This window comes from Balaenoptera acutorostrata, chromosome 10 (assembly GCF_949987535.1).
Source record: "Balaenoptera acutorostrata chromosome 10, mBalAcu1.1, whole genome shotgun sequence".
NCBI lineage: Eukaryota > Metazoa > Chordata > Mammalia > Artiodactyla > Balaenopteridae > Balaenoptera > Balaenoptera acutorostrata.
In genome coordinates this window covers 107104757-107128257 of record NC_080073.1, presented here as the reverse complement: position 1 = coordinate 107128257, position 23501 = coordinate 107104757, and the positions used below count along the sequence as shown (strand labels likewise).

The 23501-nt window shown below is 40.6% G+C and overlaps 1 protein-coding gene across 2 annotated transcripts in view; it reads right to left on the bottom strand.

Annotated features, from left to right (window-relative positions):
- EXOC2 (exocyst complex component 2) overlaps window positions 1-23501 on the bottom strand; it is a 156423-nt gene that overhangs the window by 126414 nt on the left and 6508 nt on the right. For both annotated transcript variants that reach the window (XR_009009545.1, XM_057555106.1), the window contains exon 2: window positions 85-244. Coding sequence is in view for 1 of the 2 variants with exons in the window: in XM_057555106.1 (XP_057411089.1) it covers window positions 85-202 (118 nt within the window). In the remaining variant the exon portion in view is untranslated. The remainder of the gene's footprint in view (window positions 1-84; window positions 245-23501) is intronic.

Sequence of the window (23501 nt, the reverse complement as noted above, 5' to 3'; positions counted from 1 at the left end):
TATTTCAAAACAGTATATCTTGCCTCAGTTGCCCAACATAAAAATGCATTCACCATGAACACACAGCATCGTCCCTGCCCTTACCTATGAGGTCAGCTGGCTCAGCTCCTAGGTTTTCTCCTCTAATCGTGACCTTTGTCCACGGGATTCCTTCATTTGGAGAGATGCCTGTCACAAGGGGGGGTTGTCGTGATCGAGACATTCTGCTTGTTGAGGAAAGCAGAGGTCAAGCTACAGAAGTAATCTGTAGAAGAGAAAGGAAAAAAGGGTTAGTGCCAACTGAGATGAGCAGCAACTAGAAATGCCAGAACTAGACATTCAGTACCAAAACACAGCAGTATTCTGCAAACATACAGTGCTGGGTTTTTTAGCTGTCAGTTAGCCTGTCTGCCAACAATTCCTGCACATGACGGTGACTAAGGACACTAGCTAGTACTGGGGGGGAGACATCAAGAACATAAACTTCTGATGTAAGGACAGACAGAACCTAAGGTCCCCCAGAGCTCCATGCCACCACCTGCTGCACCCGAAGTATATGCTGGAAGTTCCTGAAGGAGCACATTCTGAACTAATCAGATTCATAAAATTAAAGAACATCTCCATTCTCATAGGTGTACTGAATTTCATTTTATTTTTGTATTAGACTTAGTGTAGCAACTCTTTTAAATGTGTTCAAATCAATACACTGACATTTTCGACACGCAGACAGGAGCAGAGACTTGCTAACTGTCCCGATGTGGAGCCGGCAGAAGTGCAGCTTCTGAGTTCAGATGCCCTGCACTCTAGTCCTGGCACTCTAATTCCGTTCCAAACCTCTGTTTTCATATATGGACACTGCGGCCAGTAACAGAACCTTCCATAAGGCTACAACAAAGATCAGATACATAATACCAGCAAAGCAGAGCACCTAGCGCACAGTAGGCAACCAGGAAATGAGAAAACCTCACTAATAAACCCACAGAACTCCTCAAGTGCTCAAGGCTTCAGATGCTCCAGAAGACAAGGGAAGGGTGGGTTCAGAGAAAAACAGCTGCTGGTTGTCTGTCTTTTCACAGAGTGAAGTTAGACAGTGGTCCCTGCCTTCACCCCACCGTCAGCCAGATCAGTTCAATCTCTCACAAAACCAAACAGAAGGGACCAGGACTGAGGGACAGACACCAGGCACAGAGAGGAGGGTGCCAACCCTCTCACCCAACTCCACTCTGTCCGGGTAACAAGAATCACTCTGGAGAAACTAAGGAGCCCTGGAAAGAGAGAACCGGAGACTCTAGCATGGAAGAGTCCTCCCAGAAAGGACTACTTGCAGCCACGTCACCCAAGGAAAAGCATACACAGACCAACTCTGCCCATGCACAGACTAAACAAGCAGCTGTCGCAGCCTCATCCTAAAAGGCACAAGGACAAAGACCGTAAGGTGGTCAAGGGAAATACGTGAGCGAGAGGTGAAAGTCAGATTAAAAAAACAGATCCAGGGCTTCCCTGGTGGCGCAGTGGTTGAGAGTCTGCCTGCCAATGCAGGGGACACGGGTTCAAGCCCTGGCCCGCGAAGATCCCACGTGCCACGGAGCAACTAAGCCCGTGCGCCACAACTACTGAGCCTGCGCTCTAGAGCCCATGAGCCACAACTACTGAGCCCACGCGCCACAACTACTGAAGCCTGCGTGCCTAGAGCCCGTGCTCCGCAACAAGAGAAGCCACGACAATGAGGAGCCCATGCACCACAACGAAGAGTAGCCCCCGCTCACAACTAGAGAAAGCCCGTGCACAGCAAGTAAGACCCAATGCAGCCAAAAATAAAAAAAACAAACAAATAAATTTTAAAAAAATAAAAAAATAAAAAATAAAGAAAGATCCAGAGGAAACAGAGATAAGGCTACGGGCTAAAGTGCTTCCCTGCAAATTACGTTGAAGTCCTAATCCAAGACCTCAGAATGTGACTGTATTTAGAGATCGGGACTTTAAAGAGGTGGTTAAGGTAAAATGAAGTCACTAGGATGGGTGCTGATCCCACAGGACCAGTGTCCTTATACGAAGAGATGAGGACACAGACACACACAGAGGGACAACCACGTGAGGACACAGGGAGCAGGTGGCACCTCCAAGCCAAGTAGGGAGGCCTCGGGAGAAACCAGCCCTGCCCACACCTTGATCGTGGACTTCTAGCCCCCAGATCATGAGAAAACACGTCTGTTGTTTCAGCCTATGGTACTTTGTTATGGCGGCCCCAGCAAATTAACACAGTGGATAACAGGAAACACACACTCTCTCTCTCTCACACACACACACACACACACACACATTTCAAAAGTACTGTAAACTTTGACCCCCACATAAATATCTGCAGAAGGAGAAAACTCTTACGCTTAAAAGAACAGGATGCCATGGAAAGGAATCAATCCAAGAATAACAGCTCTTGAAACTTTCAAAAGAGGCAAAAGAAAAAAGATTTATATTGTCCTGTTAATGTAAGAACTGACCGTTGGTTTAACCTAAGTGGTAATAAGGCTGCAAAATAGGCAGATGTGTATCTGGGAAGAGGGGGAGGGAGTTTTAAATTTTATCCAGAAGTGACTATCCAGATATTAGCAGATTAGCCACAGAATCTGGAAACATGGAAGTGGGTGCTGGCAGAGTGAGCTAAACGAGTCTGGGCTGTGCTGGATAATAAAGAGGTGACAGACCTTTGTCCCTGGTTTCTGGGAGGGAGACTCAAAATCCACGGAGTGTCTTGGCTCTTCATGAACCCTCAGTACCGCTCGTACGTAGTGCTCGTGACAGCCCAGTACCAGGACTGCCAAACCAGAGACAGCAACCCTGTGATTAGAGGGCTGGGGTTCTGAGCCAGGTGCCGTCAGCTTGGCCCCCTCTGAGAAAGGGGAGGGGGCTGGAGACTGAGCTCAATCATGCCTATGTAAACTCGTTTAATGCAATTAAAACAGCAGAACAACAGCAGCAAAAAGCAAAGAACCACAGGAGGTTACCACTCATCTAATAAGCCAAATGAGGCAACCCAAGCTTATCTTGAACTCCCCTCCCTCCCCATCACACCCCCTGAATCAAACAGAATCCCCTGGCAGAGTCCAAGGTCGGCTGCTTCTCTCCCTGGATACTGAAGCCAGCCAGCTCCTACTTGGTCACTCTGCCCCTGTTATCCCTTCGCTGCAATCCCCCCTCAGCAAACACCGGAGTCAATTCTCCAAACTACAGATCTAATCATCATTCCTGATTCAAAAAAAACATCTCCCCCACTGCTCAGTGGTCTCCAGTCCCCACGACATCCTTAGCATCTTATTAAAACCTGTCACCATCAGACTCTTCTACACCCCCTAGGTCATCCTCAGTCATTTCCCGCACCCATCTGACACTAACCACACAAGCCCACTCACCTCTTAAGAACCACTAAGTACTTTTTATGCCTTCCTGATTTCATTTACCTTATTTCGACTAAATAGAAAGACTTTCCAAGTTTGTTAAATCCTTACCAATATTTCAAAGTCAAGCTTAAATGTTACCTTCTCTAAAAAGTCTCCCTGATCCCTCCTCCTTCTATAGCACTTCTGTTACGTAAGTGTTACATCTTAGACACCAAGTCTGTATCTCCTCATTGAAAACACATAATATTTAATCAACTCTAGTTTTCTAGTACCTGTCATACAGTACCTGACACAAAATAAACATGCCAGATGACTGCTGACAGAAGTTGAATAAATGTCTTCTGAATGTTCATGGTATCAATGGAATACTGGAATTAAAATAGGATGAAGAGGTACAATGGGTAGAGAATAGGGATGGGGACAGGTATTAGGTACACACATGAAAAAACAAAAAAAAGTTTAAAAGACACTTGTATACAATAGCATCAAAAAGAATAAAATACTCAGGAATGAATTTTACAAAAGTGCAAAACTTGTACTTGGAAAATTATTTTAAAATGTTGAAAGAAATTAAAGACCTAAATAAATTGAAAGATGTGGACAGGAAGACTTAATATTGTTAAGATGGCAATACTACCCAGGGTTAGGGTTAGACCATTTTCAAGGTCACACACCCAACTCGTTGTAAAACAGACCAGACCCTTGGTTTCCTGACTCACAGGACTCTGATACCGCTCTTTCCTTTAGAGCACCCTGCATCTTACTAGGTCATCTGTGTATCTGATAGTCACACTCTAAGAACCTTAGTTGTTTCTTACATGGCTGGGGGAACTGGCTCATCCTGCTGTGAAACAGAATTGAAATTAGAGTACCTCTGGTCTCAAAAAAAAAAGGGTGCGCGCACACACATACATACACACACACACACACACACAAACAATTAGGACAAGACACTTTCAATTTACTCCCAATTTTCCAAATCCATTTTGAAGGCGTTTACAGAGGATCATAAATCTTACCTATGTTATCCTCAAAGTTTGTCCAAGTAAAACAAAGTAGTGTCTGGTAATAACAGGTAATGTCTGGGCCACTATGGAGAGTCATGAATCAAAAACTATGATCTATTTTCTTATTTATGATTGAAAAGTACAGTTCTGTTCCAGATATACACATCAAAGGCAGCTGAAAATCCAGTGTTCATTATATTGGTTCATATGCAAAAATTAAACGGCATTTCCTTACCATGAAGCATCACCTACATATCCCCAAGCATGGACAAACCATTATCTCAGGAAGATCAGTGAGCCATTTAACTTACAGATATAAGAATATCTACTTTTTACACTACAATGTCCACAACGCACACAACAGTACCTACCCACAAAATATGCACTCAGTAATTATCTGTGGAATGAATTCTGGAAAGAGATGTCTCTTTTCAACCCACCTCCACTTAGAAACATCCTGCATTATAGGTAACGTTCTTACATTTAAAATCACCAATAAATGAAATACATTATCATCACTCTCAGGAAAAAGTCTAAGCCTTAAGAAAAGAGAATTTAGTTTCTGAACATGTTCAGTTTCACAACTCATGCCGAATTAACAAGGATATTTTTAAAGGAAAACTTCCATCTAGAGTTGTCATTAAGTGCCTATACATTTTCCTCACAAGGATTTTCCAAATGCAATAACGCAATAGTCTTTGAAATTCTGTCATAAGATCTTTCTTATATAAACACACTGAACAGAGGTTAACAAAAGTCTGACTTTCCTGTCATAAGCCTCATTTTTTAATTAAAACAATATCCAGCGTTTACATTATACAGCCATATAAGATAATGAAAGAGGTGAGGAATAAAAAGTGAAAGAGCCTGCCCTAAAATTACACACCACAAGCTAATTTTATCTTTTGAAAGCGAAACGACAGAGACAAGAGGTAAAGTAGCTATTACTTACTCATGTAAGGAAAATTGTTGCAGACACAGACTAAGCCATTTTTAAAGGCAATATCCTCGCCCAAGCACACTAATAATAAAGGATTAAATGATACAAATGGACAAATGATAAAGGCTGATAGCAGCAGAGTACTGTATTAGGAATTTCACATACATACATAGGTACACTTAGATGAGCTGCAAATTGTTACACACTGGCTCTTAGTCTAAGAACAGACTCCATGCTTAAAACCTGTTAGGTACCAAACAGGGTTATAGATTTGCTAAAAAAGGAATCATACAGAAATCTGTTGTGTTGCTAAACACTAATAATGAACTATAAGAGAAAGAAAGAAAATAATCCCATTTAAAATCCACATCCAAAAGAATAAAATACCTAGGAAGAAACTTAACCAAGGAGGTGAAAGACCCATACTCTGAAAACTATAAAGCATTCATGAAGGAAACTGAAGATGATACAAAGAAATGGAAAGATATCCCGTGTTCATGGATATGTTCAGAAAGGATTAATATTGTTAAAATGTCTGTACTACCCACAGCAATCTACAGCTTTAATGCCATTCCTATCAAATTATACATGACATTTTTCACAGAACTAGGACAAACAATCCTAAAATTTGTATGGAACCACAAAAGACCCCGAATAGCCAAAACAATCTTGAGAAAGAAGACCAGAGACGGTGAAATCATGCTCCCTGACTTGAGACTATACTACAAAGCTACAATAATCAAAATAGCATGGTACTGGCATAAAAACAGACACACATATCAATGGAACAGAATAGAGAGCCCAGAAATATATCCACTGTTATTTATGATAAAGGAGGCAAGACTATAAGATGCGGGAAAGACAGCCTCTTCAATAAATGGTGTTGGGAAAACTGGACAGCTACATGCAAATGAATGAAATTACAACATTTTCTCAAACCATAAACAAAAACTCAAAATGGATTAAAGACCTAAATGTATGAAAACATAGAAGTGCACTCTTTCACATTGGTCTTAGCAATATTTTTTTGGATCTGTCTTCTTAGGCAAGGGAACAAAAGCAAAAGTAAACGAATGGACTACATCAAACTGAGAAGCTCTTGCACAGCAAAGGAAACCATCATCAAAAGGAAAAGATAATCTACTGAATAGGAAAAGACATTTGCAAATAATATGTCTACTAAAGGGTTAATATCCAAAATATATTCGTACAACTCAATATCAAACAAACAACCTGAATAAAAACTGGGCAGAGGACCTGAATAGGCATCTTCCCAAAGAAAACATGCAGATGGCCAACAGGCACATGAAAAGATGCTCAACATCACTAATCACTGGAGAAATGCAAATCAAAACCACAGTGGACATCACCTCACACCTGTCAAAATGCCTATCCTCAGAAAGACAAGAACTAAGTGTTGGCAAGGATGTGGAGAAAAGGGAACCCTCATGCACGGTTGGTGGGAATGTAAATTGGTGCAGACACTACGGAAAACAGTATAGAGGTTCCTCAAAAAAATTAAAAATAGAACTACCATATGATCTAGCAATTCCACCCCTGGGTATATATCTGAAGGAAACAAAAACAGTAATTCAAAAAGATACATGCACCCCAATGTTCATGGAACTTTATTTACAATAGCCAAGATGTGGAAGCAACCCAAGTGTACATCAACAGATGAACAGATAAACAAGATGTAGTACATGTATACAATGGAATACCACTCAGCCATTAAAAAGAATAAAATTTTGCCATTTGCAACAATATGGATGGACCTGAAGGGTATTATGCTTAGTGAAAACAGTCAGACAAAGAAAGACAAATACTGTATGTTTTCACTTATATGTGGGATCTAACAAATAAAGCAAATGAACAAATATAACAAAACAGAAACAGACTCACAGATACAGAGAATAAACTAGTGGTGACCAGCAGGGAGGGAGGGAGGGGATGGGTCAAATAGGGGATGGGGATTAAGAGGTACAAACTACTACGTATAAAAGAAATAAGTCACAAGGATGTAATGTACAGAACAGGAATTATAGGAGTATTTTATAATAACTTTACATGGAGTACAATCTATAAATATTGAATCACTATGTTGTACACCTGAAAATAATATAATACTGTAAGACAATTATACTTTAACCTAAAAAATAAAAAAAAAAAATTAAAAAGCAATCATAATTCTGACATGTCTCCAGACTCATGTTAATGTATCAAGAACTTTTCAACTACCTGGACCTGAATGGGAATAAACAGGACTAAGAGGACCCTTTTAGGAATTAACCAGGTAGTAGACACTTGTCTGATTTCTTTTGATGTTGGTATGGTGTTGATATATTTACAGTGAATAAACATACACTTAAGAGTGATTTTTTTTTTTTTTTAGTTAACGGAATAAAAATATATCACCGTTATCATATGAATTGCAGGTCTAGTTTATAGCAAATCATATTTAGTGGGACAATAAAAACTACACTGAAACATTTCTGGATATAAGGAAGCACTTTTTCTTTTCAATGTGTTAATTTTTAAATTTATTTATACAGTCGTGATTTTACCCTTAAAAAAATAATTCTTAACAGAACCAAGGAAAGAAAATGGTTCTGCATTAAGAAAGTAAGTTTTTTCAGTTTCTCTAGGTAGACTGAAAAAAAAAAGAGAGAGAGAGGGAACAGAGTGGTAGTTGCAAGGGTCAATAAACCATGACAAGAGAATAAAGCTTTATGTGAAGGGACCAATGAACTGTCCCAATGGCAGGTACAACCCAGAGACTTTTAGAATGGGAGCACTAACACTTTTGATTGGCTGTGCTTTTTTTCCCTCTCCCACTCATACTCCCAAACTTTTAATACATTCTCCTGCTCACACAGCATGTATACTGGCCAGTGCCTTTTAATAAGGAACAGAGCAGGTAGCTGGAGAAGGCAGAGCTGAGGTTGGCAATGCAGCAGAACCTGAAGTTAAAGCTAGAAAAGCCCGAGTCTAAGAGAATTCTCCAAAACTTGCCAGATATCTGGAGGGATGCTGGGCTCTCTACCCAATGTGTGATGGGTAGGTGATCCAACTAACATTTATTCATGTTCTTTTTTAAATTAATAAGCTTTATTTTTAAAGCAGCCTTAGGTTCACAGCAAAATTAAGCCAGGAGTACAGAGTCCCCAGATACCCACTGCACACCCCTCCCCCCCCACCACACACACACAACCTCCCTTATGATGGACACCCTACCCCACACTGGTATATCTACCACAATTCATGAACCTACATTACACATCAGTGTCACCCAAAGTCCATGGTTTACATTAGGGTTCATTCTTGGTGTTGTACATTCTGTAGGTTTTCATGAAGGTATAATGACACATACCTACCACTGCAATATTTAATGTTAAATTTTAAGGGACACATTAATACCAGTTGAATGACTCAGTCATATCCCATTGCCTGACATCCAGGCACCACATTCCGCATCTTCCTTTAAGCAGCCAGACAAGGTTAAGTCTTATCAGCTCTCCTGCCTCCAAGAGGAAGCTGAGGCTCAGGGAAGTAAACTGACTTGTTCAAGCTCAGACAGCACGCAAGGGGCGGAGCTGGATACACTGCCTAACTCCAACATGCCCACTCCTGACCTGATTTTGCGCTACCTCCTAGAGCGTCTGTACTTGTGGAAATAGGACCAGGTGAGATATTTTGTTTTGTTTCACTGAGGTACTAATAAGCAAGGCTAATATTTTGGCTGGAGCTTCACTTGCTTAGTACCTCAATAAGGAAGCACTTTAATACTACATTTTGTCAATGATTTATATTCTGTAGACACAATGAAAATAAAAGCATAAGTGTTTTCCTGCTTCTCAGCAGTTTCTCTAAAAGAAAGAAATGGAAGAAGATGAAATAATTTCTAAACTTGATGCGCTGATTTTTTTAATGTGAGGTTTTGCTTTACCACGGAATTATCATTTTGTGGCAAATACATTCCTTCCTATCTATACGAACAAAGGACATCTTCACTCAAGGACAATAACTCCCTTCAAAAAGCTTTCAGAATTTCATTTAAATTTTATCTTTTTTTTTAAATTAATTAATCTATTTATTTATCTATTTTTGGCTGTGTTGGGTCTTCGTTTCTGTGCGAGGGCTTTCTCTAGTTGCGGCAAGCGGGGGCCACTCTTCATCGCGGTGCGCGGGCCTCTCACTGTTGCGGCCTCTCTTGTTGCGGAGCACAGGCTCCAGACGCTCAGGCTCAGTAGTTGTGGCTCACGGGCTTAGTTGCTCCGCGGCATGTGGGACCTTTCCAGACCAGGGCTCGAACCCGTGTCCCCTGCATTGGCAGGCAGATTCTCAACCACTGCGCCACCAGGGAAGCCCTAAATTTTATCTTTTTAGATATGTAATAGATTCACATGGTAATCTAGACATATTTTAATAAACAGAAGTATATCCAAGCTGTAAGTCGCTGAACGAAGCCTTGATAGAACAACCTCAAAAACTTAACATCTGTGAATAGTCTGGAGATCTAGGTTCTAAGCTGGGCTCTGGCATTAACAACTAAAAGCCCTTGGTTACTCTTATGCGCTCTGAAACAGTTTTCTCATCTGTATATAAGGTGGCTGGATGAGATTATTCCTAAGGCCGCTTTTTAGTTCTCGATTCTATGAGAGTCTTACTTATAGGACAAAGCTTTTAAATTCAGTTACTAATGTTAAGACAATAGAAACTGGCCTCCCTAATTTTTCACAATTAAACTAAAACTATGATAAAAGCATGTTGTTATTCATTTAAAAATTCTTGTATTTATTATAAAACATTTTTGATATATCATTAGAAGAATCTGAATTTTTAAAATCTTATATTTGAATATTAGGGTATTAGATAGCCTAATTATCCCTTTTATTTTCGAAAGTTATATTGCAAAGACTAGGCTACAAAGCTTTTACAGATACTTTTTAAATATAAATTATTAAAAGTAAACCATTATAGCTACCAGATTAAAATACACAATTATTTATTTTAAAAAACAAACCAAAGGTTTTTTCATTTCCCCAGTTTTATTAAAGGAGAAACAGAGAGATGAACAGACAGACTGAGGGAAGGAAGGAGGGGAGAGGGAATGCAACATTTAGGTAAAAAGAGAGACTTTTACTATGGCTTAGAAATTCTCATTAAATAAACCAAAGAAAAATGTGGAAAAGATACTAGAAACAAGCATGATAAGTCATTTCTGTGTGACGGCACAATTAAAAAAAAAATCTGCACATCTTGTAAGTTTCTGTGTTAAAGATTTGTTTTGCATTTTTAAAATTTTTTTTTAAACAATAAAAATTTATTGACTATCTACTAACCTTACATCACAAGGCATTATGTCATAAGTAGGGTTTGTATATGGAGAAAAATACAATCATTAAAATAAATTGTTTTGCATTTTTATCTTGCATATAAAGTCTACAAAAATGCCGATGAGGTCAAGGATTTTAAAATGTTAAAAGCAGTTTTTAAAAAAAATCTTCACAAACAGCTTTGAAAATATTCACGAAGCACTTTTGTATAACTCAGAAGTCAGAAAGTAAACAGCTTCACAAAGCTTAAACTATAACTCTGAAATGGTTATATATTATTAATTTTAAGACACTACTTTTGAAATACTTCTGAAAACAACTCTTTAACCATCCGGTATTATAACCCTTAGAGTACTGAATCAGAATCTATTCAAAACCGAAAGAGACTGCAGGAGCAGTGAGTTCCTATGACTTGCCTAGGTCTTTTGTTTCTGTGTTCTTTCCACAACACCATGAATGGAATTCAGAAATCAGCAAAACAAAATAAATTAACAAAGTATTTTTATCACCAAATCTAGTAGGAAATTATTCATTACTGATGGAAATACAGTCATGGGAATTTACTGAGTCGGCAAAAATAAAGGCTGCCAAGTTAGTGGTTTCTCTTATTGCATAAGCCATTAAGGAACGAAAATTCAACATAAAAGAATATGAACGTCCCTACTTCATGAGATTTTAATTCACTGTACTAGCCCTTTATAACCCCTTCTTCCTCTTCTCAAAATAATGAAGCAGTAAGAATTATTTTCTAAATGGAATACTGGAATACTACGGGGGAAAAAATGGAAACTTGGTTTAAATAAAAGTTATCTTGGTCCACATCAACTTGACTATTTCTTTGAATCCTTGTGTGAATAAGAAGCATAATTATTAGCAAGCCTCATGAATAACCAATTCAAACTTTGTAGATGATAAATCTAAACCCATGAATATATACTAGCACACTCTGACGAAACACACACAGCTTGACAAGGACTATGGAACACACGAAATGCTGAACACCTTCTATGTTTCAGGTATCATACTGAGCTCTCTAAATTAAGAAAAATCCCTCAGAAAATGTTTATATTTCTTTTTTTAAAAAGCGAAGTTCCCATTTTACACAGTAGCATTTTATAATAAAATACTGACCAAATTGTTTCAGGATTCAAAGTTATTTTTATTTATTTTGTTACAATCTTTTTTCCCCCCAAAAAAAGAGTTGAGTTAGAAAAGCTTTTTCTTGTTGGCACCTTAAAAACCAAGAAAAAACTGACAGTGAACATAAAAATCAACTATCCAACTCTCTTCACCAATGATTTTTCATGAACGCTTTACAAAGCAAGAGGCTCAACAAAAGGTACACCTGTATAAGCCAGTAAGGGTGCAGACTTTCAACCCAATTAGCTCAGGGTCTGTGTCCGTTTTGAAAAGCCCGTAAGCTTTATGAAAAACAAAACCAGGCCAAGATGGCGGAGTAGGAAGAAGACCCTGACCTCACCTCCACCAAAGGGCGCAAGAAACTGCAACTACATACAGAGAAACTATTGATGAGAAAACCGGAAGACTAGCAGAAAATATCTTCTGTAACCAAAAACATAAAGAAGGAACCACACAAGACAGGTAGGAGGAGTGTAGATGTGGTGCAGTTAAGACCCACAGAATGGGGTCCCCAGGTGGGCGACTCACAAACAGGAGGGTAATCACAACTTCAGAGGTTCTCCCCAAGGAGAGTGTGGTCCAAGCCCCAGGTCGGGCTCCCAGCCTGGCAGTGCTACACCAGGAAGAGCCGTAGCCCCCAGGTCGTTTGGCTTTATGATCATGGGGGTTACTTTTGGGAGTGCCAGAGGGCTGTGGGAAATACAGACTCAACTCTCAAAGGGTGCACAGAGCATCTCACAAGGACCCTGGATCAGACCCGCCTGCTGAACTTGGAGAAACTCCCAGAGAGGGAGGAGACAGCTGGAGCTCACCCTGGGACCACAGACCCTGGGACCACAGACCCTGGGGCCACAGACGCTGCGGCCACAGACACTGGTGGCAGCCATGTGGGGGAGTTCGTTCTGTCAGGAGGACACTAGTGCTGGCAAGGCCACTTTGGAACCCGTCCTCTAGCACATTAGTGTGGACCTGGCACTGCCCACCAGCCTATGGGCACCAGTACTGAGTGGCCTCAGGCCAAGCAACTAGCTGGGCAAGGACACAATCCCGCCCACCAGCAGGCCTGCTGCCTTAATACCCCCTGACCCCTCAGCCATCCCAGGACCCGGCCCTGTTCACCAGAGTCCAGGACCCAGCCTCACCCACCAGTGGACGGGCACCAGCCCTGGGACCCTGTGGGCCCCAACTCCAGCCACTGGAGAGCGGACACAAGCTCCAGGACCACCAGCCTGCTGTGTCAGGACCCAGCCCACCCACTAGCAGGCCAGCACCAGCCCCAGAACCCCCTGGGCCCCAGCCCTGCCCACTGCAGGCCAACACCAGCTTTGGAATACCCTGGACCCTGCAGCCAGCCATGTCAGTAACTGGTCCCACCCACTGCTGAGGGGACATCAGCTCAAGGACCCCCCAGGACCCTGCAGAAGACACTCAGGAACCTGGCTCTGCCCACCAGTGAGCTGGCACTAGCCCCAGAACCTCCTGGGCCTTGTCTGTGCCCATCAGCAGGGCAACACCAGCTCTGAGACATCCTGGACTCCTCAGCCTCAATCCTCACCTTCCCTGCTCCTCTTCCTCCCTTGAAAGGAGCTTCGGGGTTCCCGCCTAGATTGAGAAAAGGACAGGCACGTCCATCGCAGAAACCCGCGAACAGTCCAACTGCATGAAGGGATTAAAAGCCATCCCTCGGGGCAAGGAGCCACCTTCACCTCTAAGAGCAGGCGTCCACACACAGCCGCCGCAGTCAGGACGCCCGTGGCGCTGAGGCCACAGGTCCTCCGTGTACCAGGGCACCTAGCTGTGTGCTCTGCAGCCTCATCTACAGGTGCCACAGGTGCCGTGTGCTCCGCAGCGTCATCTAACACGTAAACGACACAAGGGACACCTTACCATGTTTGTAAATACACATCTACACCAGTTTCAGGCTCCTTAGTATTCCACTGTATGGATGTATAATTAAAGTGGCATTGAGATGGCTTCCAATTTTTTGCTATTGGACCATGACAATGGACACTTGGCTGCAAAAGATTTTTGCACGTTTACCCAATTATTTCCCTTCATTACATTCAAAGAGGGATCGCTGGCCAAAGGATGTACATTTAAGAGCCTAACGTGAAAACCAAACTGGCCTGCAGTGCTATCAGCACATCTCCCACCAGCAACAGTGGGTGTCAGAACCTGTTTAATCTGCAGTGATCTGAAAGGCAAAACAAAATAAATGGTTTCAACTTGCACTGTGTGTAAATTCCATTTTCATCACCTTTGCCATCTCTTTATTAGGCTTAATTTCCTTAACTGTAAGATCTCTAGTGGGAATGTTCACCCTGTCTCCACTGTCCCCACTGTCCAAATCTTCCCAGTTATCACTGTCTTTTCACATTGGTTACGGTGCTCTTGGGCCTCGGGAAATTTTGAGTCTTTTAACATCAAACCCATTGACCTTTTCTTCGCCACTCTAGAGTCACGCATTCAAAGTCATGTTCCTGGTACTTTAATGCTGGTTTAATCTTTATGATTATTTACCTCATTTGGAATCTATTTTGGAGTACTGAGAATAGCTGGTCGACCACAATACCATCTCATTGAATAACCCACTGTTTTCTCCAGTAATCTGAAATGCCACTTTTATCTCTGACAAAAATTCTCATTTTGAGTCTGTTTCTGGACCCTCTATATTTCACCCCACTGATCTATTTTGCACCTATGGCATAACTTAATTTTACATTATAATCAATTATCTGATAGGACAATTAATCTTTAACAAGTTCTCTTAGCCATCTCTCAGAGATATTGGTCCAGATGAACTCTAAAATATTTTACTTGATTCTAAAACTAACCCTACTAGAATTTTGATGGGAATTATCACCACCATGACATACTCTATTTATACTTTTTTGTCTATCTCTACTGACTAGAGTATAAGTTCCAGTAGGGAAGCGGTTTTTGTCTGTTCCACACACTGCTGTACACCCAGAATTTAGAACAGTATGTCATACAACTGATGCTTAACACATATTCGTTAAATGAACAAATGTATCAATTACACAGAATTTCAGGATAATTTCAGGACATTTAAAATAGCTACAACATTGAATCTTCCCACTTACTCATTTTTTATGACTGTCAATAAACTATTCAGCTCTGTTCACAGGGATAGTTCATGTAATTTATCTGAAACCAACTTATTGCGCCTCTCTCAATTGAAATAATTTCCCAAAAGACCTTCTATGTTTTCTCTGCAGAAAATTTCATCACCTTCAAATACTGTAACAGCCTTGGCTCTTACTCTTCAATATTTGTGTCACTTATTTCAGTTGCCTTATTGCATTTGCTGTAACACCCCAACCAGTGTGAACTGTGGTATTCGCAAGCACAGGTGTGACCGTAGCAGGCAAGCCTCTAGAGCAACGCTTCTCTACCTGTTTGCCTTCCTACCCCAGGAGAAGTCTTTCTATTTAGGTCTTTTTCCCAGTTACCCCCAAGAAGTTTCAATATCATAATGTAAAACCTGTATTAGGTACTGTATGTTTATCTGCACTTTATACATAAAGGTTAAGATGTTTTTGTCCCCTCAAGAGCTAATTTTCAGTTATTGCTCCTGTTAAGAATACATGCTCTAGCATTTCACCACTAAGATGTCTGCTATTGATATTATGTAGTTATCTTACAGAAAATATCTTTATTCTTATTTACTGAAAGTCTATTTTTTAAATCAGAAATGAAGTTTTAATTTTATCAAATATTTTTTCAGCATCTTTCAAGATAATTTTTTTACTTATTAATACAGTGAATTGAAATAATTTTCCTGTTAATGAATTAGTGGGCATTCTAGGAATAAACATTACTTGGTTCCATTTTACTAGTCCTTTAAGCATTCCTGGATTTGATCTGCTAATACTTTATTTAGGAGTTCTACGTCTTTAATCTTATTTACAATTAGTCAGAAATTATCTTCGCTTTTACTCCATTGCCTGTTTGTTGTAGTAGCAGGAAGCACTCAGCAGTTTACAAATATTATTAAGCATTTACTGTATCCAGAGTGCTATTGCTACCTTATAGAAAGAATCTGAAGTTTTCGATACTTGTCATCTTATAAATAGTACAGGAATATTGTTCCTTGTAGGTTTCCTATTACTGGCCTATAATACCATCTCATTCTAGTACCACGCTGGGTATGATTATTTGGGAATTTGCTTAAGGATTATGGGTATGTATTTTATAAATCTTCAGACAATTTTAGTATATTTTTCAGAATGTCAGATATTTTGTTCTGATTTTCAAGTTTAATATCATTCTATTTTCTTCCATAGCTGTCATTTTATTACTTTTTTCATTGTCTTGAGTATCTGTAAATATCTTTTTCATGGTTAGACTGGTCAATATTTTGTTTTAATGACTTTTTATAGTAACAGTCCTTGATGTAAGCTATAAATTCTACCTTCTTTTTCAGGAGCACTGTTACTAATTCATTACTGACAGCTTCAACGTGTATTAATTCCTCTTCCTCGCATTTTATTTTGCTTTCTTTTTCTATCTGTCTGGACTGAACACTTAGTTCATTTGTTCTAATCCAATATAATTCTTACTCTTGGTCCCCCCCATGGGTAAGGCTTTTTTCCTCTAGCTTACTTCAATATTTCCTCTTTTTGATTTTCTGCAGTTTGAATATAATATGATTAGAGGCAGATTTTCTAGTACTGATCCTACTTGATATTCTCCGAGCTTCCTGGATCTGCTGTTTGTCTAGTATTAACACTGGAAAATTCTCAGTCATTACTGCTTCACATCATTTCCACAGAGAGGGGGCAAATGGAGACTCACCCAGCCTGCCCCCCAGAGTCCCCCCTGACACCCCATGATCATCCCCCCACCCTGTCCTCCACCCTGTCCCTTAACCTGTACACTGAGTAACAAAAAAAAAAAAAAAAAATCTTACGGAGGGAACAAAGTGAAAAAAAATCACAAAAATCACAAAAAGGAAAGAAGCCACCTGTGGTCCAAGTCCCTCCCACCAAGCATCAGCTCCCTAGGTAAAAGATCCAAGACCCTCACACAGGAGCTTGGAGCTTCCTAACGGTTGTTCCTTAAGCAAGAAATGAGCCAATAGTGGCTGGAGATAATCCGCAGTGATTTTCTCACTTTTTGGTCACAAGAACCCTTTACTCTTTTTTTAAAAAAAGAGAGGGGGGACCCCAAAGGGCTTTTTGTTTATATAAGTGACAGCAATTAATAGTTAGTTTATTAGAAATTAAAAACTATAGGATGCTTCAGTGGCTTTTTTATTTCTAGTGTGAAAAGCTGTAGTAATTTTTGCCTTTAAGAAGCTCATAATGTCTACACTTAAAACCATTCAACTCCTTTTTCTTCAAGCTCTAAATGATTGGTCTCACAGTGATGCCACGGCTTAACTGGCAGGATAATCCTCTAAAAAAATGTTCTGAAAAGTATGCAAGACCAAGAGAACACGTAAACAAATTGGTTAAAAACAAATGACATGTGGGGGCATATATACACACATATATATATTTAGCTAACTATGTGCCATTTTAGAACACTTACTGCCAGGAACTTTCTCCATAAATTTAAAATCATTTTTTATATATACATTTGTATATGTATACATATTATGCATATTTATATAATTTATGTATAAATACCTACATATACACACACACATACACCCACACACACACAAATACATACGTAACACAATATATAAAGCTTCCATGGGACAGTCTCCTGACCAGATGTTTAGAAGAGCTACAGCCTGCATATCAAGTGACCTTTCCTGGACAAGACCCTATTGTGAAGAGAGAGAAAAACCTACCCAACTGACACAAGCCTAGCACAGAAAGCTTCTAATAAACAGGTAAGCCTGGTTCTGACCTTGGAGGCCTACAATCTGGGCCACACTGGGGGGCTGCTATCCTCCAGCAACAACGCCAGGCCAGCACCACTGTCCCTCCTGCCCTCAGAGCCAAGGACAGGCTGCAGGTCCAGATGCAGGGAAACAGGTCGACCACCTCAGCCAGCTGTGCTTGTTTCCTGCGATGGATCCAATGGAAATTCAAGCTCTGGGCTAGTAATTTATATGAGCATTTTCAACTTTTGCCAATAAAAAAATATAATTTCTTTCTTTAAAAAATTAATAATTATATAATCTATATATTTACAACTGTGTTACTATATAATTTTTATATATGATTTTAGAATGTATAGAAAAAGTTTAGTTTTCTAAAACGCTAAGTAGTTTTATTAATAATGGTAAGATTATCAGAGATTAAACAGCTTGTCCAAAGTCACAGCTAGTGAGTGGCAGAGTTGGGATTCAAAACCAGTCCTCAGAGCCATGTTATTCTGATTCTCCATGTGGTTTTTCTTTTCTTTTTTTTTTTTTTACTTTTTATTATGGAAATTTTAAACACACATAAGAGAGACCAGCATAATGAACCTCCATGTTCCCATTTTGTCTCTTTTTCAACTACATCTCCTCCTCAACACACTTTTATGTTGTTTTGGAGGGAGTATTTTAAAGCAAATCCCAAATATCATACCATTTCATCTATAAATATTTCAGTTTGTGTCTCTATAAAGGACTCTGTACTCAGCCCAAGTCCAACTGTTCTATACTGTCTCAAAAATTATTTGTGACAGGGACTTCCCTGGTGGCACAGTGGATGAGACTCTGCGCTCCCAATGCAGGGGGCCTGGGTTCGATCCCTGGTCAGGGAACTAGATCCCACATGCACGCCACAACTAAGAGTGCGCATGCCACAGCTAAGAAGCCCGCGTGCCACAACTAAGGAGCCCACGAGCTGCAATTAAGGACCCCACCTGCCGCAACTAAAGAGCCCATGTGCTGCAACTAAGGAGCCCGCCTGCCACAGCTAAGACCTGGTGCAACCATATAAAAATAAATAAATATTAAAACAAAAATTATTTGTTACAGTTGATGTGGTGGAATGGGGATCCAACCAATGCTCCTAAGAAAGGGAAGGAGGGAGGGAAAAAAATCAAAACCAACGCTACCTTTGTACATCTATTTGATGAATATGGACAAAGGCTGAGGACAGATTCCAGAGGTTAACATTCTTGGGAGAGGGGAGAGGGTCAGAGAAATCATGCTTTTAATACATTTTTATACGGCTTTCCCTGTGGCAGTGAGCACATATGTAAACTTCTGAAGTGCAGTTAGCCTTGGGCTATGCAGAAAGGCCAATTCCGGAGCACAGTACAGAGCAGCCCTCGTGGACGGGGACCCAGGCAGTCTACCACTTCCTTAGGAACAGTGACCACAGGATGTTTCCTCTTGGTAGTTCAGGACCTGCTCACTACTCCTGCAAATCCATCTGCATAGGAGAGGGATAACAATAGCATCCCCTACATTTAAAAAAAAAAAAAAAAAGGAGAAAAAAAGAATTATTGTACCAAGGTCCCTGATAAAGAACAGTCCTCAATGGGTTTGGTTAGGACTGCATCGTATTCTTTTCTGTACTCCCAGCACCCAGCCCAGGGCCAGAACAAGTGGACACTTGGCAGATGGTGGCTGGGAAAAGAGACCAGGGAACACATGGGCTCACTGGCGCTCTCTTCTTCTGGCTCTTCAAGGACAGCAGCAAACCTGAGGCCATGTGGGATTCCAGCTATGAGACACCACCGAGAGGTGGCCTTTGAGAGGGATGTCGACCTGATTTGTCCCACTGCAGGACAGACGCCATTCCTTGATTCTGTACCGTATCCCATTGGTTTTTTAAACCAATAAATCTGTGCCACAACAGCAATCACCAAAAACTGCTACAGAAACTGAGTCCTCCAACTGTACCCTAAAAGTTTACTCGATCACCCTATGATAGCGCCTCTGGCCACCCATCCCAGAGGCGCTCACTTTACAGGCAGGTTAGGGTTCGCGCCACAGGAAGGAATCAGAGGCGAATCCAGATTAACCACCAGGACCCGCGCAGAACAACTCCTCTTCTTGGGCTGCCTCTGGGAGGGGTGGCCTCCAATTGTAACGCCCAAGAGGTGAAAAGTTTCCTATTCTATTACCGCTTCCATAAAGAATTACCTGAAAATCAGAAATCTAATGTGTACAGTCAGATCTTTAATACTGAGTCCCCTTTTCCCAAAAAATACTTAAAATGTTTAAACCAAAATGAGTTTTACCCCTCATAAATCTCTGATTAGAAAAATATTTATTTTTCAACCATCTTTTATTTCTACAAAAACCAAACCAAAACTGATTTAAGTTTGATTTTTCAGTTTAAAAACTCCACACATAAAAAAGGAGCAGTACTGAGAATATAAAAAAATATTCCAAAAAAGAAACCACAAAAGACTCCAACTCTTCAGGTCTAAATAATGTAAAGTCCAAACAAAGACAGTGATTTTTCCCTTAGGCTTAAAGATGAATTTGTCTCCAACAGAGAAGCATTTGAAGATGCTATTTTTAAAAATGCTGCCAAGATATTGTGGCTCTACAGACGCTCTTCTCTGCCCTGCAAAGGACTCACTGCTCTTGAGGGCAGTTTCCACTCCAGTGGCCCCTTTTCCTGCTTCCCTGCTCAGGGCTCATTCCTGGGGGACTCAGCCCAGTAAACGCAAAGCAAGAAATGGAGGGACTCAGTCCAATTAGGATTTATCCACTGAGAGTTCAAACAACCGGTTAGCAATGACACTGATGACACTGTGCAACTCAGGACCCTGCAGGACTGCTGTGGCAGAGGGCTGGGTGGCAGGCGGTACACAAGTGGCACTTCTATCAAAGATAAGCCTAGAGCATTTCACAGCTCCTGTTAAATATTTGTTTCCGAAACATAAGTTCAATTTTATTTTTAATGATTACTTGACTGTAGCATCTATTTATCAGTGTTTTCTCTCTCTACATAATTTTCATGTGCTACGTAAAAGACATAATGAAATTACTAACACTACACACATTTTGCCATAATCAACACACAAGGTTACATATTTTATGATTCCATCTACATGAAAATTCAGAACAAGTAAACCCGTAGAGACAGTAAGTAGATTAGTGGTGGCTAGAGGAGGGGAATGGGAAAGGATTGATAGTGGAGTGATGAAAATGTTAGAGAATTAGATTGTGGTGATGTGTACACGACCTTGTGACTATACTAATTTTGCTTCAGAATTCCTAGGAGCATTAGATTATCATTATCACCACAAACACAGAACCCCCCAAAAATGGACACAAGAGGAAATACAGGATGGCAGTATTTTTTTTTTTTTAAAGCATTTGACACTACTAAGTTCTAAAATCTTCTGATACAAGATCAAATGAGACTAAGGCAGGCCAAGGCCAGGACTGAAAGGGAGCAAGGGAGAGGAGGAAGGCTTTACCCTCTCAGCTCATTTACTGAAACCCAGGGTTAAAATCAGCAGGAAAAGCAGTCGAACAACAATAAGCCACCTATATTAGCCCCTCTGGAAAGCGTCAGTGGCCTAGCCTTTCCAGTCCTGAACAGGCATCAGCAACACCAACTCCATTCCAGCAAGACTGCTGGGAAGACAGGGAGACGAAGAAGTAAACAATGGAAAATCCCAATGACATCAACAGTCCACATGTGCTCACTTTAAGTCACAAGATACTTAACCATCTCTATGAGAATGTTCAGGAATGAGAGAGGAATGAAATCAAGAAACTAAGCTATTTATAATGAAAGAATTAGGAAAAAAAAAGATATTACCCTAAATTTATATTGTTGCATGAAAACAAAGTTTCATTTGTCTCATTTAAAAAAAAAACTGAGTAAATTTAAAGATCCAATTGGCTTTATTCAGCAATTCATGAATTAGGCAACACCCCATCTAGCAAATAGAAAGGCGGCCCTCCTCCGCGCTGTACCCAGTGGAAGACTTCTGCAGGCAGAAGGGGCTGGATAAAGAAGTTACCAGCACAGAGCTGTTTCAGGCAAGGTCACCTTCCTCCGGGGAACAGCAGAGATTACCTCACTGGCCTGACCAGGTAATTTCAGACTGACTGGTTAAGACTATCTTCCTGGGAAAGCCTGAAACTGCAATTAAATTAGGTATTAAAGTCTCAGTTTGGTGACACGGGTTTTAGCACAAGTGCTTCCTTTTGGGGCCTGTTGTCTCTTTTTTAATAGTCTCGACTTGTCAAATCTTTACCATGAAATAAGCCAATATGACTGCTGACAATATAATAACTACAGTAAACAGGCATGCCAAAATCAATGTAGATTTTCACAAAAGGTCAAGGAATCAACTGTCAGCTTAAATTGGTTACTTTTATTAAAACTGTTATACATGACAGGATGTCACTTAACTCCCAGATTCCTTTACATAAGCAGAGCTGGATTAATTTGACCCAAATTTTGTATAATAGCTTTCCCAATTTCTAAAAATGCATCAACTTTGTCACTTATCTTGAAATTTCTGCTTTACTTCCCTAGCTCTATCTCAAAAGAAACTTCTCCAAGGCCACATATCTTGGCACAGCGAAAGCAAAATCACCCCAGCACTCAGCAGTGCCATGAGCCTCGGGGATCAAACAGGGAGACAGCACAGGCGGAGGCTGCAGCCCAGCTGGGAGGGATCGAAGCTGCTCGTGCTTAGGAGAGACTCTGGGCACAATCCCGGCATCCGAAAGAAAGTAAAGTAAACAGTCGTGCTCTCTCCCATCCTCCCTGTTAGCAGCCTCTCGGCTGAGGGAGACCACACACTCGGACCACACAGCGCCGGCTCAACTCGCACGCAACGTCCAACAGCTGTCACTCGGGGCCGGGAGGGGAGGGGAGGGGAGAGGAGAGAGAGTGGGGGGGGGGGGGCGGAGGGGGGAGGGGGAGGAGGGGATGGAGAGCCAGAAAGGGAGAGAGGCAAGACAGCGAAGTGTGCTTTCCCTGAGAAAACAAGCCAGTCCCGGCCTTGTGTGGCCTTGACCTGTACTCCCCCAACCAATTTAGTAGCTGATGAAGGATTAACAAAGCATCCATTTAACATCAATTAACCTCCTATCCATCACAGGTCAAAAGAGAAAATTACCATTATAAAAGCATTTCATTACAATAAAGACAAACGTATTTTCTTATAATCTATAATATATACTTAAATAAATGCATTTTCTTTTAGATTTATATTATGTTGGTTTTAACCCGCCTGCCTCTTTTCCTTTAATGAAGCGCACAGCATGAATATGAAGTGTTTCTGCAACAGAGGTCAGAAAATTTTAATTTTGTAATTTTCCCATATTTCACTGTGGCACAATCTTTAATTTTCCAAAAGACTTATTGATACAAAAAAACACAGTAAATTATTTTTTACATAACTTCAGGCTAAATGTACATAGAAAAAAAATAACAAGTAGCAGCATTAGGGGGGAAAAAACAGAAAACGTAACCACAAAAGTAGCTTTAAGAGGATTAAACCAAAATTTTTTACTATTTAGTAAGGAAGAATTTTGATTTGAATAGCAGACAAGAACTCTGAACAAAACGAGTGATCAGGTGTTCTTTCACTGTCAGGTACCCAGAGGCCCAGCTCAGCTAAAGGGATTAGGCCAGGAGTTGGAAAAACAGAAGTTCTGACTCACTGAAGACTTGGAGAACCTTCAGCAAATAGGCCAAGGAAAGCCTCCTGATGCTGAAGCACTATTTTCTGAGGTCAGGCCATAGAAAAGTGAGTTTCCCCCCCAAACCACCAAATAATAGTAATAATAAACTCCCAACCGCCC